The 16,250-nt window shown below is 37.8% G+C and overlaps 1 protein-coding gene across 2 annotated transcripts in view; it reads right to left on the bottom strand.

Annotated features, from left to right (window-relative positions):
• Positions 1–14,742, bottom strand: part of LOC111867046 — a 42,634-nt gene extending 27,892 nt beyond the window's left edge. The window contains exons 1-5 of one of the 2 annotated variants that reach the window (XM_023856511.2): positions 14,519–14,742; positions 13,232–13,343; positions 10,369–10,508; positions 6,112–6,332; positions 1,051–1,259 (exon numbers count right to left, since the gene is read on the bottom strand). In XM_023856511.2, coding sequence (XP_023712279.1) covers positions 1,051–1,259; positions 6,112–6,332; positions 10,369–10,508; positions 13,232–13,280 — 619 coding nt within the window. In that variant the 5' untranslated portion in view covers positions 13,281–13,343; positions 14,519–14,742. The remainder of the gene's footprint in view (positions 1–1,050; positions 1,260–6,111; positions 6,333–10,368; positions 10,509–13,231; positions 13,344–14,518) is intronic. The other variant, XM_033752520.1, reaches the window with a different exon arrangement.
• Positions 14,743–16,250: the final 1,508 nt, after the last annotated feature.

Here is a 16,250-nt window from a genome sequence, read left to right as displayed (position 1 = left end):
CGAAGATGCCTTTTACTCACAAAGTAATACTGGCTCAGTGGGTTTATACCTCTTCCAAGACACAAAATAAAAATGATATACAAAGAAATATATGACAGTCTCACACTGACTTTTTAACTGATAAAGAAACATTAGACAATCCGACACTGATTTCCTAATTGATAACTCGTCACTGAAAACCAATCCTTGAATGCATCAGACTTCCTTGAAGGCTCTGGAAGCACTCACATGGAAGCACCGATGAATATTTCCTCATCAGTTCTCGAAACAAAGCTTGGCTATATTTGGCTCACTAGGTCATAAACAGTCATATCTAAACATAAATAGTATGGAAACCAGTATGTGATAAACGATTTCATTGTTCAGAGCTAAGGAATGAACCACTGACATGACCTTACATAGGTTTGTTTTGGTTTCAAACCCAAGGTCAAACTGTCAGCACTCCCAAAGGGTGCACATGTCCTGCTGCATCATATATATATATATATATATAACATTCGGCCATTAAAGGTTAATATTATGAGTTTACCACTGATTTCAACAGGCCACTCTCTATAGTGTTATAATATTAATCTTCCCCAAAATCTTGATCTCCAACAGGTCTCCTTTTTTGCAAAGTTATACAAACATATTTCTTAACATTCCATATTTCTCTGTGCGTACTATGTATCTAGCTCATTTCAATTAGATTAATTTCTCTGGTTATTTTATAACACTGTATGAAACATGCAGCATGAAATGAGAGATGGTAGCATGATTACAAGAGAATATAGAGATTAGGTGGGAAGAAACTATCATTACCAATTTTAAGGCACCATTTGCTTGAAGAGACTGAGAAAAACTATAAACAATTTCAGGCAGGATGTGAAATGGGTAGCTTCCACATGCAAAAAAGATGAATTAGCACTATGCAAATTTCCTTGGTACCTCAACTAGCACTGATACACAATAACAATGTCACTTCCTATTCTGTGGTATAAAACATCTACAACTGACATAGTGTCATCACTTAATCCAAAAGGAAAAGAAGAGAAGAGCTAGTAATCTCACCTGAACTCTCAGATTGCACATGTTCAACACCTGGTACAACCACTGAAGGACCAGCAGGTGGGGGAGGAAGTGGAGAGTTTGGATCCCGTGTTGGAGCCAGTGGAAGTCGTGCCTCAGGCAGTCTTGTGTACAGGTTCTCTCTCGGTGATAGAATTCGCATCTCTCGTAACTTTGATCTGATTGTTTCAACCCACTCCATCATCAATTCCCTGTAAATGCATTACTTTCATATTTTATGTCTGGCATACTGCAAACAGAATCACAAAATGAAACTCTGCTAGAACTGAATAAAGTTAACTATGGCAGTCCAAGTCTGTTATATGGATCAAAATGTTGGATTTTATTAAAAAAACAGAAAAACAGAGTAAAAGAAGCAACAATTTTTCTGACAGTAGTGGCTGGATAATGGCTGCTTGAATATACGAGCAGCACAGATATGAGAGAGGAACTGAAAAACTTGATAATATAGGAGTAACGGGATGTCAGTGAGAAGGCTGAGAACACAAGAGAAATGGAATGTAACATTTGAGGTTTTCTAGGCGGTGACTATGAAAAACGTCATCTTCTTGGATGTGGTGCCATGTAGACATTGTGTAAACTGACATTTTGGAGGAACGTCGGTTTACACAATATCTACATGGCACCACATCCAAGAAGATGGCATTCTTCAAGAGAAATGGAAAATACCAGTATCACAAGAATAATTGATGAATGGGAACCTAAAAAAAGAGTGACCTGGGCCATCATACGAATGTGATGAAGAGACAAGTTTTTAACACTTTTATCATTAAATTTCACATACTGTAAGATGAGACTAATTTTAACGCCTTCCCATCATAGCTGCATTTTAAATATTCCTGAGAGGGAGTCTTAAGATGTATATTTGAAAATAGAACAGGCTAAACAGCTCAATCCATGCTACAGATGATGACATGTTAATAATTACAAAAATATCTGATTTAAAAGAGAAAAGGGAAAATTGGTATGAAGTAGAATGGGTGAGGCCAAACTTATAACAAGTTGGTTTCAAAACTTAACCTCAAACATTCAGAATATGAAAATTTTCATACCTTACAGCAAAAATTTAAAAGGGGGCTGTAAAATCTTTAACATTTTTAAAAACACTATAACTCACTGAAGACTGGCTATTTTTTTCCCATCTCACATGTTACTCAGAGCAGCTTTTCAATATGTGCACGTGCATGGGTAGGGTGGTGGTGGAGGTACAACTCTCAACTAATTTAATCCACATATCTGATATTTGAGAGCAGAATGTAGAGAAATATCCAGGGAATGTTTAGTATGATTTACACTTACACACTCTAATGTGCCATCATTATTACTAAATCATAACTTCTCTTTTCCTGGTATGTCACCATCAAGTGGATGTCAAACAGATGGTCTTCAGCTACAATAAAATGTTCCCATTCAAATTATTATTGTCACTGCTAACCAAAGATTCATTACCATTATCACAACTATGTGCATCCACATTATAACTCTGTAAGTAATTCTTCAGTTACGTTGCTGTATATGTGTCTCCCTTGCCTCTCTCTTCACCTCTTTTCAATTAGTTTTGATACTTCTCTTCTCGCATATCATCTAGATGGGAACTAATGTATCTAGAAGATGTGAATCCATTAAATAAAGGACATTCACTGCTGACAATAATCTAAAAACTTATCAAAGCCTGACATTTATCATGACATAAAAATGTAATAATACTCGTAGGTTATGTGTAGAGACTTTGGTAAAAGGTAAAAGTTAAAGTTGTCCCTGTGCTCAGTGAATTAAGCACTATGCCATGAAGGTGTATGGGGGAGTGGATGTATAAATCCACATTTTCTTGACCTCAGCACTAGCTGAAGGTGAGTGGTCAGCTTCATGCCCCTGCCACTTTAACCCCTGGAAAAAGCACCCCCAGTACCCATTGGATAAGAGGTTGGGTGGACCCCGCAGCCGGTCTGGAGGTTCTGGGGAAGAGAAAATTCTTGACCATTTACCCTTTGGTAAAAGGTAAAAGTTAAAGTTGTCCCTGTGCTCAATGAATTAAGTACTGTGCCATGAAGGTGTACGGGGGAGTGGATGTATAAATCCACATTTTCTCGACCTCGGCACTAGCTGAAGGTGAGTGGTCAGCTTCATGCCCCTGCCACTTTACCCCCCCCCCCGGGGAAAGCACCCCAGGTACCCATTGGATAAGAGGTTGGGTGGACCCCAGAGCCCATCTGGATGTTCTGGGGAAGAGAAAATTCTTGACCCTACCAGGACTCAAACTCCAGCCTCTTGGTTGTCCAGCCCATAGCCAGTCGCTATACCGACTGTGCTACCCTGGCTCCAGAGACAGGTCACAATAATGCAATACCATCATCGGTGTATTACTAGGATTCTAACGTAAAATGTTTCCCTGGTAAGTTTTTCAGGGGACCTAAAAATATCTTCTTAAAGGGGAAAATTTTCTATATGGAAAATGTAAAATTAGATTCAGTCTTTGGATCCACTTTTTGTATCTTGGTCCCAAACAGTTGTTTCATAACACTTCACTTATAAAAACACAAATGCATGTTATCAGGACAACTTGGAAAAACAGTGCCAACACCAGACCTATTTTTTACTTTAGTGCTAAGAAACACTAATAAAACACGAAGTCACAATGGACCACCTAAAATCTGAATAAAATTCAAATTCACATTTTCTTCCACTTTCTGCATAATATTAAGTTTCTCCTGAAAAGCCACTGTTTTCAGTTTCATTGGAACCGCCACTAAATTTTGTTAAAATTATTTTACACCACAATGTAAGGAATAACAAGAGTTCCTTTTTTTATTAAAATTAGAAAGGCATGCATGCATGATGACGCTCACCGAACACTGAAACAGGAATACTGAAAACTGAATGAGCAGAAATATATGTTCAGTTATGCACTTAACTTAGTACGAGATAAATAATGAAAACTGTGGAACCAGAAATGAACAGTTAATAGGTCAGATACAAGTTTTGGATCATCAACTATGGTAGTGTTCAACTATCAAGAAATGAATAATGGTTGTAGAACAATTATTCAGCTCCTACTGAAAGAGATGAATGCCTGGTGAGAAGAGCTGGTTGCAAGAACGGAAGCCACCTGAGCATAAATGGAAGCCATCCAAGCAAGGACAGAAGCCATGCGAGACAAAAGGATGGCCACCAGGGGAGAAAAGATAGACGTCAGCCACAAGGAGAAGGTGGCTGAAATCAAACTGGAAACAGACGTAAAGATGATGGCCTGCTGAGAAACGACGGAGGCATGTCTCAAGGAAAACGAGCCGACCTCAGTGGACAGGAAACCTGAGGTGGCCCAACAAGACGATGTCCCTAGGAAAGATGCTGAAATAATGCCAGTCAGAGGACCGATGCGGCGTAGGGACCGAAACCAGCGAAAAATGAAGGAATGGCCACAGAATCAGGATGGGTGCCTAAAACTACTGTCATTGCACGCATGGAGGCAACATGGGAAAATTGTGGATCTCAAAAGAAACTGGCCATTGCCCGCAGAGGGACAATACACCGTGCCAGAGTAGCATGGTGCAAGAGGAACATAGCCAGAAAAGTTTGTACCATCCCCAGTGTGGTACAAGAAATCTGGAGAGGACAGACTTTTGGGAGGAGATGTCAGCCAAAACTGGAATGCAGCAAGGGCATAAGAAGTCGAGATGTAAAAGAGCTGCTATATCTGAGGAAAAGGAGGAAAACCACAGACAGCATCGGAGGATGGAGCAGAAGACAGCAGCCAGAAAGGGAAAAGAAAGAATCTAACAGGACATACATGAAGATGATTGGACTGGAGATCACGAAGCGAATAGCTGGATCTTCTGTCGGCTTAACAAGGATTGTGGACTGGACCTTGTGGAGGGGTCGACCCCTCTAAAACAGAAAAAGAGACTGCAAGCTGAGGAGGAACCGGTAATGTAGAAACACTGACCTCCTCGGCATGAAAGGAGAATGATGATGATGAAAACATGGAGTGACTGGTAGTACAACTAGACCAGCCTGCACCCTATCACGAAGCTGCTCGGGACAAACACCCATGAAGGAGGGGGCAGATGCAGAGAATGAACACTGCAAAAGACATGTGAAGAACGGCAAGACCAAATGCAGATGTTGCTAGCAGGAATCCGCAGAAACAACGGGGAAAACAGGAATGGGGATGCACTGTTAGGCTATCTGGGATGAAAAGCCTTAAGGAGGGAACAATGTGGCATATTTCCTCTGTGCAGGAACTGTTGAGCCACAGAGGCCTTGGGGCATGCGCACAATGCAAGAGTTGCAGATTGTATCGCCACATTGCTAGGCGACAACTCTGTGAACGTTTGGATAGCACAACAGGAAGTAGGGGTCACATAAACTCTGCGTTCCTGCGAGTGACGTCACATATCCTCACTCATCCCATCACTACGCAATGATCGGTAAACATCCCTCCCCGCTAGGCTGTGACATCATGCAACAGTGGAGTCTGTGCAGCAACCGTTGCTATCGAATCAGTCGGTAAACACGTTCCAACAATATAGGCTGTTTTCTGTGTGGTCCAAGAGAGGCATATGTAAGGGGGTTCAATACAAGAGGCAGTTCAGTTGAAATACTGCAGCTGCCGAAGACAGTTGAAGTCTGGAAGTGACTACAGCAGAAGAAGTAATTGGGACACTGAAATTGTGAGTTATGTAAGTGTGGATAAAAGTGTGCAATAAACTCGCTAGATCCAAGACCAGCATGAAGTTATTTGTCACATCACACAGCCAACATGCGGCAATATGATCAAAGTTGCACATTGTGTACAAAACATCAGTTTTTTAATCATATTAAGAAGTAGATTTTCTAAAGGAAAATGTGTTAAAAGTGGGCAAACAGTATGGACAAGATCTTTATTCATGGGAAATTTTAACATTATAACCATAAGAATGAGCATTTTGGTGGGACTTCGAAAACCAGACTTCCTATATAGGAAAATTTAGTATCCAGGAAACAATGTATATTAAATATACCTTAATAAAATTAACTTCTGTGATACTGTAAAGTAATTCTTACCAAGATGGTGCAGTAAACCGCACTACATCTGAACTCAATGTCACAACAAATTCATATTCATCTTCTTGGGCACATATGGTCGGTGAAACATGTAAACAGTTGTTGAGCAACACACACCAGTCAGGTTTGTGTGTAACTGCCACATTTTGATCCACATAAACTTCCAGGAAAGGTTCTGCATCATCATGAACACAGAAGACAACCCACACACGCTCCCCTTTCTGAGAACATAAAAATTACATTTTAATTATATAAAAGTCCTTTCATGGACATGTGAGGCAAAAATTTTGACATGGGATCTCTTAAATACATTGCAGAAATGCTAATTACTACACCATGACATTCTGTACACATATGTTGTCTGTTATATTTTTTAATATAATGAATACCAAAATCATCTTAATGATTAGTTTCAGTCATGTTAACTCTACAAAGAAAAAAGCTGGCCTAAACAATATTTCAAAAGTCAGCCTATTCCAACACATTATGTTATATCTCTCTGATGGAAATAAGTTGATCAATGACATTTAAAACAATCTATGTTGGTTCTGATGACCAAATGAACCCCAAAAATATATTTTTCTGATGATGAAATTATACATAGTTACCACTTTCCAATAAGGAGTTATGTGGAAGCCTTATTAGTCAATATGATGTTACAGTATCTCTTCTTTCTTCAGTTTTGTTAAGAAGTCCAAATATTAAATTTCAACATCTGTCAAAATATAGTATTTGCACTTCTTGCCTTCAAATACCTTCTGAAGAATTGTCTGCATATTCTATTTGGACATATTTTCAGTGGCAGCATATAGTAAAATAACAACAGAAATAAAAGTGCACAAATATGAGTAAAATGTGCAGCTAGTTTCTTGGAAGAAATTTATGGCACACTACCCCATATTATGTTACTCTGTTGTAACTTTCTTTATTCTGGGATCAATTCATGTAATAAAATGAGCTGGTGGAATTGGAACTGCAAAATTCCACTGTTGAGAACAATGAAGACTCTACAGCTGAAGAAGCTAATGTTGTGGAAAGAAATTAACCACAAGTTTATTGACAGACTTCATTAAGATCAATGATGCCATGGATATCTAAACTGAAAATGACCTCAATTTTGAATGCAACATTAGGGGGAAAAAACGGTGTTCTTGATATGATATCCTGCTATAAAGCAATGCTTCAGAAGGAAAAGCTCCAGGCAAAGGAATCAGTTCCTGCTGCCTTCTTTGACAAGAAAGCTGACAATTACTTGGAAGATGAGCCATAACTGGATTGATCTTCCAGTATATAAAGTCAATATTTACACATTACACAGGTTCTGCATGGAATTCTAAATAAATTAATAATTGGAATTATAAATAATTGTAAAAAATTTGGATTTTTGGAACACACTTCTGTAACTACTATACCAAAATCATCCAACATAACTCTGATTCAGTCAGTGCTTTAATTTCTAGGAATGCATCCCCAGGGCTAAATGTAGTATATACTGTCACATGTTTGAGCGACTACAGACGTGGTTTGGATTGGTAAACAGATTTACTGGACTCCTTTAAGACTTGTAACTATAAATAACTCTAATGCTACCACTAATTCATGAACTATACAGTTCACTACAGCACATGCTAAGTCTTCTCAGTCTGCTGTGTTTTCACTGGCTGAATGGTAATGGTTTCCAATACCACACATTTTTCAGCTTCTGTCCTTTCTGGCTGGTGGCAATCTCGCCTCTCAACTAGGCATCACCTGGTCACAGTCTTCTTCCACACACCCTTATGGCTCACAAACTGTACTCCCTAACCACTGCCTGAAAGACTCCTCAATCTCATGACTATACTTCACAAATCACGATATCACACACAGACTAGTGTTCCCAGTGGTAGTCTTCACTGCGCTGCTGAGTTAACTTCCAACAGTGGACATTGTTCCTCTGCTCCTGGGCTCATGTCCTTGTAGGCTGACATGTCTTTCACAACAAGACTAACTCGGCATTGCTACGCAATGACTTATGATGGGGGCACCTCCACCAGGAGTGGCTGTCTGCTACAAGCCGTGGTCAGGTCTATCTCCCAACTGCTAACTGCAGATTCAAGACTCTTTCTAAACTGACTGAATATAACGACAATTGATTGCAACTCAACAGCACAGACTGGTGTTTTGTACGCCTGATGATGACCCATGAAAGGGTCGAAACATGATGTGTCTTTAATAAGCATAATAAAGGCAAATGTTGATGCAGTAGTGTGTCTTCTTTGTTTTGAATACAGACTGATGTTGTGTAGGCGGTATACTCTATACTTTACATATCTTATTTATGACACACAACAGGATGCATAATATCAAGATTGACTGGCTTGTCCTGTTAGTGCTTGTAATATAGCCTTGGGGCCCCACCCAACAGTTTTTATACTGTTGCATGACATAGCCATTGGCACGGATCGCAAAGAATACACTATTCCCTGTGGTGCTTCCATTCGTTATGTTGCACAGCATGACATATTCCACTGCTGCGTCACCATTTATCCTGCCACTGCCTTGCAAGCTGCCTCCACTTTCAGCTAATATGTCACAAGAGGTATAAAGAAATTAATTTTAAGTGAAAATATTTTCAAAGTTAAAATTTTGAATTTCACATAAAGTTAATGCCCAAATTATCCAGTATGGCCTGAAAGTACAATTTTGATTCCATTACATTCCATTAAACTTCACCAAGACACAATGAAAAATGTTTCATTATTTCATTTTGGAGGTTCATTTGAAGAGGTAAATTTTAAGTTGTGTTAAAACTCTAATAAGAGTCACCAAAGGTATATCTCATCAAAATCAACAGTCAGAAATGAAATTTTTCACATGTACAGTCACTGACAAGATGTGTCATGAATATTGAATCTGAACAAATTAAGTTAAAAAGTAAACTTAACATTTTCAGTATTCTTCATTTCTCTTGTTATTTAATGATGCAATAACATCTGATGATATGGAATACCAAGAGTAACACAATAATTACATTGCATATTGCTCACTGTCTAAGGCACAATAGATATATATTACATTTCAGGAGTTTGTTCTATTCTCATTCTGTGATCATGTTAGTACACTGACAAATATTCCCTGCTTTTTATTTCTACTGGAACACTTTTCTTACATTAGAACGGGAATCTGGTGTATGGCATCATGTCTACATGTCTGTTCCACATGTCACATCTTTTGAACAAAATGACTGATTTTCAAAACACTAGATGCCATTCAACTTCTGCATTTTTTAATTTCTTAACATTGGAAATACAAATATGGCAGGCATATGAACTTCTGAGGTAAGATAGATCTTTAGACAGTATCCAACTTTAGCTAAGGCATTTCATTTATGACATAACAGCATGGTGGCTATGTGAAGTCTGTATTTAGAATTATCATTAGATGACCACAATATAACTGTGTAAGTCTTGAAGCAACTGATACTGTCACATCGCCTGGTAATGTGACAAGGAAGTAATGGTTCCAGATTAGTTGAAGCTGTTTATTTGATAACTCGTTTACAATTATAATTACAATTACAATCACTCTGAAATAACGTTTCCCAGACGATGCAACCTGACTAGCCTGTCGTCTCTCATGTTTCGTCTTCTGGTTCTTGGCTGAGCCGCTTTCTTCTGCTCCCAGCTCTGCTCCGTTCACCTCTGATCTGACCTGTTCTCAATTATTCTCTGGTCTCCTCTGATCTGACCTCTGCTCTGGTCTTCTCTGATCTCTTATCTTCTACAGTCGGATAGACTAGAAGACACTTTCTTCAAGGGTTTCATTTCCTGTGTTAGCTAGTGTATCGGTAGCTGTCTATTCGTTACCGCAGGAACGTGTTTTCATTTTTAGGTAATATGTTGATTTTATCTCTAGCATATTGGTTGTTGTGGGAACAACACTTATTGAGCTCTTGCTCACCAATGGACGTCTGCTGTTTTACGACTTCAGTATTCCAGCTTCTTAGGCAGTGTTTACAGAATATTGCTCAGCAATGGTCTCTTCCAGCTTGTTGTCCCGGCCATGTGTTTTAACAAGCTGTTGTCTAGCAATGGATTGCTGCTCTGACTCAAGATATTTCGGCTCTTAGGCAGCATGCCACATTATATTTTTGGGTACTAAACTGCCCATAATGAGTATTAGTTATGAACCAATTTTTCACAATGTTATGAATTCTCATTATAATAGACTTCTCATATATTTACTTTTAAATTGCAATAATGTTGGTTTATGCCATACCTTTGGAAAAGCCCCTGTGGATTTCTTATCCATAGATGGTAATCTTTTAAGCCAAGCATTTTTATGAATCTCACGGAAGAGGACGCTGCTACATGGGGCTGCAGATGTGCCTTCTGGCCTGGGATTGGAATTTGCTTCACCTGCAATGTGAGTACAAGTGATACAGAGACATAAGTCCCACTGAACAACATACATTACATCTGCTAGCACAAACAGTCTTGGTAAAGCTTCTAATTAGAATATTCTTGAGAAAGTGAAAGTTATGATAATAGAAGAATGTCAAACCAAAATCTGAAGTACCTATTTAAGAATACTATATGGGATTTTATTATTAATGAAGAATTACTTATGTCCAGTGTCCTTGTTGGGTACCAGAATGCACACTGCAGATCAGGAGAGATACCACTCTGAAAGTTTCAACAAACATTTCAAATTTTTTAAACAAGATGTGAACACAGAGGAATGACAGTGAATGAAATGTGTGTGTATTCACAACTGGGATCTCCAAAGCAAAGGGGAGGCCATGTGATGGCTACATATGGGTTCTCAAAAACATAGACATTTATGTGCAGAAATTTGTTGACTGCTATGCTCTTGGTCGTGAAAGGGTTTACTGGTGACAGAGTTCATGCTAAACATGTGAATTTCAGGAAGCCACTGCTGAGCACTGTGTGATGTCATCAAACAGAAACTGCAAAGGTAGCTGATAAAATCTCAATGACAAAATGTTTGAGACATTATGAGTCTTTTGATATGGGAGGAAAACGTTTGCTTGATGCTGTAATGCTCATCTGACAAAACTTAAAATACTCTAATAATAAGAACAATCCACCCTTTTCCATTACCTTTTTCTCCTTCAGTGTCATTGACTAGGTCTCTTTAATCTGTTCTGCTCATTTTCATTTTATAAACCTGTCAGTCTAACTAGAGTGTTTCTGAAATCCCTTCTTCAGTTCAGGGTGTACTTTAATATTTGTTTCACAGATCCTTCACCTTTCACTCTTTGAATGTGATTATCAATTAGTGTCTTACATATTTTCATTCTTCTGTTATTTAGTAACCTCGTCCCTCAACACATATCAGGAACCTAAATTCAGAAACTATGAATTTCATTTCATCATGTTCTCTCACCATCTGCAGTTCACAGCCATACAAACTGCTGAAGACTGTGGTGGTGTCAAACGTTTGGGAAACCATGTAAAGTAAAAGTAAAAAGTAAGTAAAGGTATCCCTGCAACAGGCCGTGGAGGCCCATAGGGTTGTGAGATGTTGAGGTTCCCACGTTTTCTTGACAATTGGCTCATATAGATGGCAGCAAGGTTGTCAGCCCTACATGCCACCCGCCCTTTATCCCCAAGAATGTTCCAAGAATATTCCTGGTACTCATTTCTGATAGAGGCTGAGTCAACCCCAGGGCCATAGTGCGGCTGGAAGAATTAGGTCAACTGAAAAAAATCCAACGACCTCATCAAGACTTGAACCTGTGACCATACAGCTTGTAGTGTAGTGCTTCAACCAACTACACTACCACATGCCCCTTTGGGAAACTATGAGGGGACAAAAATCAGCAAAGTCTGTTATTCGTCATGCAAGTCATAAGCTGAAAGTCAGTCAGTTGTCACAGAATAGGAGGAGATTAAATTATTCTTTCCTTGGGTATGACATGCATTATAAGTCGACAATTAACCTAGTAATGGAGTGTAGAGTACAGACCATAGACCAGAATTTCAATTTATTAATAAATTAGAACTGTGTGGTGTGGTACTTGGAGTGCAAACTGAACAAGTGAACCAAACTTGCCACTATCTTTCATACAACCTTACTGCACTTAATAAAACAGTCCAACGCCATCTAAATCTTCTATATAGCTATTGAACAAATCTGTATGAACCCTGACCTAAGACCTCTGATTTAATTCAAAACTGGAGTAATTACCTGCAGTATACCATGAGACCTACTGGGTGGAGACATCACAAAGAAGAGAATTTAAAGTGATGTGATAAGGATTTTCAGGACATAAATAAATAAGGACATAAATTAAATTTTCATGAACATCATAAATTGTTAATGAAACATTGGCAAAATTTGATATGGAAGATATATATAACATCAGTTGCCAATTTTGTTTAGCAATACTCATAAATCACAAAATCTACTCTATATATGGTCATAAATGAACTGTTCCATGCATGTTATAAACTGCTATATAAATTTTCTTGAAATTTGATATGAGAGGTCTTTGTATGGCACTAACTGGCCACACTGATTTTTAGCCACATTGACTAACTACAAACTTACTTCATGTACAGCCATAAATGGATTTTTCCACAAACGATTTTCCAGATTTTGTTATTTGATACTGTGCATATCATCATGTTGAAATATAATTTTTCTTTATTGAATACATTTTGTATTTTGTTCAAATGTCATTTATAAACAAGCCACAAATGTACTGACCTGGGAAGTCTGACACATTACAGAATATACTCTTTCCATTCTTGTTATATATTTGGCAATCTAAATAATTGGGGTACACAGTAGCGTAGTTGATTGAGGCACTATGCTACAAGCCAGAAGGTCACGGGTTTAATTCTGGATGAGGTCACTGAATTTTTTTTTCAATTGACTTAATCCTTCCAGCAGAACTATGGCCCTGGGATCGAGTACCAGGAATCTTCCTGGGGGGTAAAGGGTGGCCAGCACATAAGGCTGTCAACCTTACTGCCATCTGTGAGCTGACTGTCTAGAGAAAATGTGGGAGCCTCAACATCTCATAACCCTATGGGCCTTCACGGCCTGTTACAGGCATAACTTTACTTTTAATCTAAGTAAATATATCTGAGAAAAGAAACAGAAGCATTACTATGTGTTGTGTGCTGTGCTGGTGCCTGTGAACCTCTTGGCTGATCCATTTGCTTCAGCTAGATTTATTTCATTGCAAATGCAGAGCCCTTTGTGTAGGCATTCTACCAATTCTGAAAATAAATACGTAACTGTTACTCAACATACAAACCACGATGTATAACACAAACACATGTTAATATAAAAATTACACTCCTCTCCACTCCTAATTACTACACAAGTCTAGAAACATGAACTGCACTGGTTATGCCAAGAGGGAAACCAGCGAAGCAGGTGGCTCTGCTGGTTTACTGTTTGGACTGTCGTCGTCTTTGTCCTCATCATCATTATGGATTAGGCCATAGGTGGTCTGCTCCATCCTCTTGAAAAGTATGCTGACCTCTCCAGCTTAACTGTGGGCATCCTATGTTTCGTTTTCTCCTTTGGTTGTGTGTTAGAATTTTCTTTGGAATCTGTCTGTCTTCCTTCATTGCATGTAATATTTTCATTGTGATCTGGATTTTATAATTTTGCATGTATAAGGAAATTATGTATTTTGGTATACACTTTGATCTGTTCTTATTAAATGTGTCGAAATCCCTTTTCTGCCATTATTTCCCATAACTTCTTTTCATAAAACCAAATCAAATACTTTTCTATGAAGAACAAACATGCTTCTACATTATACTCTCGGTCCTTCCAGGAGCTGCTGAATTGTAAACATGATGTCCATATAAGACCTTCCTCTTTTAAATCCGTTTTGTTCTTCATTATGCAAGGGTTCACTTATTATTCTTCTTGAAATGATTTTGGCATAAAATTTGTATGCTGCACACAGTAAGCTGATACCTCGTAATTTTCACAAATTTCTGTTTCCTTTTACGTATATAAGTATTACCATAGAAGCACCCCACTCTTCAACCCTAAAGATTGTGACGATACGTTCCTCCGAAACGTCGTGCTTTCTCCGTGCTTTAAACTCAAATTGCCGCCCACTTCAGTCACCACTGTAAAAACCTCAAATACAACGAAATCCACTTCTCCAATGTATCGATTACCAGTCTTCTGGTCGACGATAAATATTTATTTCAAGACAGCGAGAAATAAATCAAGGACTTATATTATCCCATCACAAGCAGTCAACTAGATTAGCATGGATGTCATTGCTGAGAAGCAAAAGTGAACGAATTACATAAATTGTACCGCTACCTACATCTGACACTCTCGCTATACCAGCAGTTCATAAAACTAAGTCACTACGCGCAAGTTTCTACCTCATAAATTTACGTGCAAGAAAAATACACTTTACCAGCTAAGTGTCAGTGTGGCTGTCAAGATGGTCAAGATCGGTCAAGTTGTCATATGCATACTTCTAACTCGACAAGTATAATAGAGCTGAATCTAGAGAAAGTGTGTGGACTAACTCAATGTCTTTTCAAGTTCCTTCTTCGAAATCTTTCGATCTTATATGCCATTATGTAATGAAAACATTACAAATACTCATACTTTCCCTACAAACCACTGACTCACCAGGCCATATTCAAGAAAATAATTACAGTATTTCAAGGGGCATCTGGTGGTAAGGCTTATAAACATGTTGCTGACCAAATGAATACGATGTCTCGGTCGATAACCAAAGCTGGTATACCAGATTAATGATTGTAGGATTTGAAGTTCATACAGCGGTGGGTATGAAGGGCACGTGGGAAACTTTCAATACAAGAGTTCAAGTATGAAAAGTGAACCTAACACATATCTAATCTCATCTTCCAATCACTACAATGTTAATAATTTTACTAATATCAATAATCATAACAATTCTAATAATTCTAATAATTCTAGGAATTTAAATGTTAAGCAAAAGAATTGTAAAACGTTTAACTCACTAGATAAGGCTAACCTAACCATATTCAATCAGAATATATGTGGTATTCGAAAGAAAAGTAATGAAATTTTATGTCATCTGTCACAGCAATTGCCTCATATATTATGTTTCACTGAACACCACTTAACTTCGCAGGAAATCCAATGTGTTTTTATTCATAAATTTACTTGTGGTGCTTATTATTGAAGGAAGCTACTACAGAAGGGAGGAGTGTCTACATATAGACAATAATCTTATATTGGACAATAATCAATATGGTTTTAGACCTAATTCATCTACAGAGAAAGCATCTTTCAAATTAATAGAGGAAATACTAAAAGCAATGAATAATAGACAGTTTGTTGGAGGAATATTTTGCGACTTACACAAAGCCTTTGATTGCATCAATCACGATATACTTATCAAAAAATTAGAGTTTTATGGAATAACTGGCAAATTTGGTGCCTTAATTAAATCTTACCTGAATGGAAGATATCAAAGAGTAACCCTTGGCCCTAACAGTTCTATTAATAGCTCGTCTAGTTGGGCAGAAGTAAAATTTGGTGTACCCCAAGGTTAAATTCTTGGCCCACTTATTTTCCTCTTGTATATAAATGACATAAGTAAGGTTTCAATTAATGGAACAAACGTATTCTTATATGCAGATGATACAAGTATAATTGTCACTAATCCGGAATACGCTGACTACAAATCAACCATGACCAGAATATTTTACAATATTAATACATGGTTCAGAACCAATCTGCTAAAATTAAATATTCATAAAACCCACACTCTCCTTTTCACTTTAATGAACTATGAGGATCATAATATGCATAATAATATTAATCAAAATGTATTGACTAACTTAGAGTGTATTAAATTTTTAGGCCTAAATATTAATAATAGGCTGTGTTGGAAGAATCATATTGATTACCTTGTTACTAAATTGAGTTCGTCTTGCTTTCTCATGAGAACAGTTAAGCCTATGATATCATTAAGTAGCTTAAGAATGATTTATTTTGCTTATATAAGAGAAGAATGTACATTCTGTGATGACATATGGAATTATCTTCTGGGGCAATTCTTCATACATGACAAAACTTTTTATGATACAAAAGAAAATTATAAGGATTATGATGGGATTAAAGAAAAGAGATTCATGTATCCTTCAAGG

The sequence above is a fragment of the Cryptotermes secundus genome, unplaced genomic scaffold (genome assembly GCF_002891405.2).
Source record: "Cryptotermes secundus unplaced genomic scaffold, Csec_1.0 scaffold60, whole genome shotgun sequence".
NCBI lineage: Eukaryota > Metazoa > Arthropoda > Insecta > Blattodea > Kalotermitidae > Cryptotermes > Cryptotermes secundus.
This window is presented reverse-complemented; position numbering and strand designations above follow the sequence as displayed.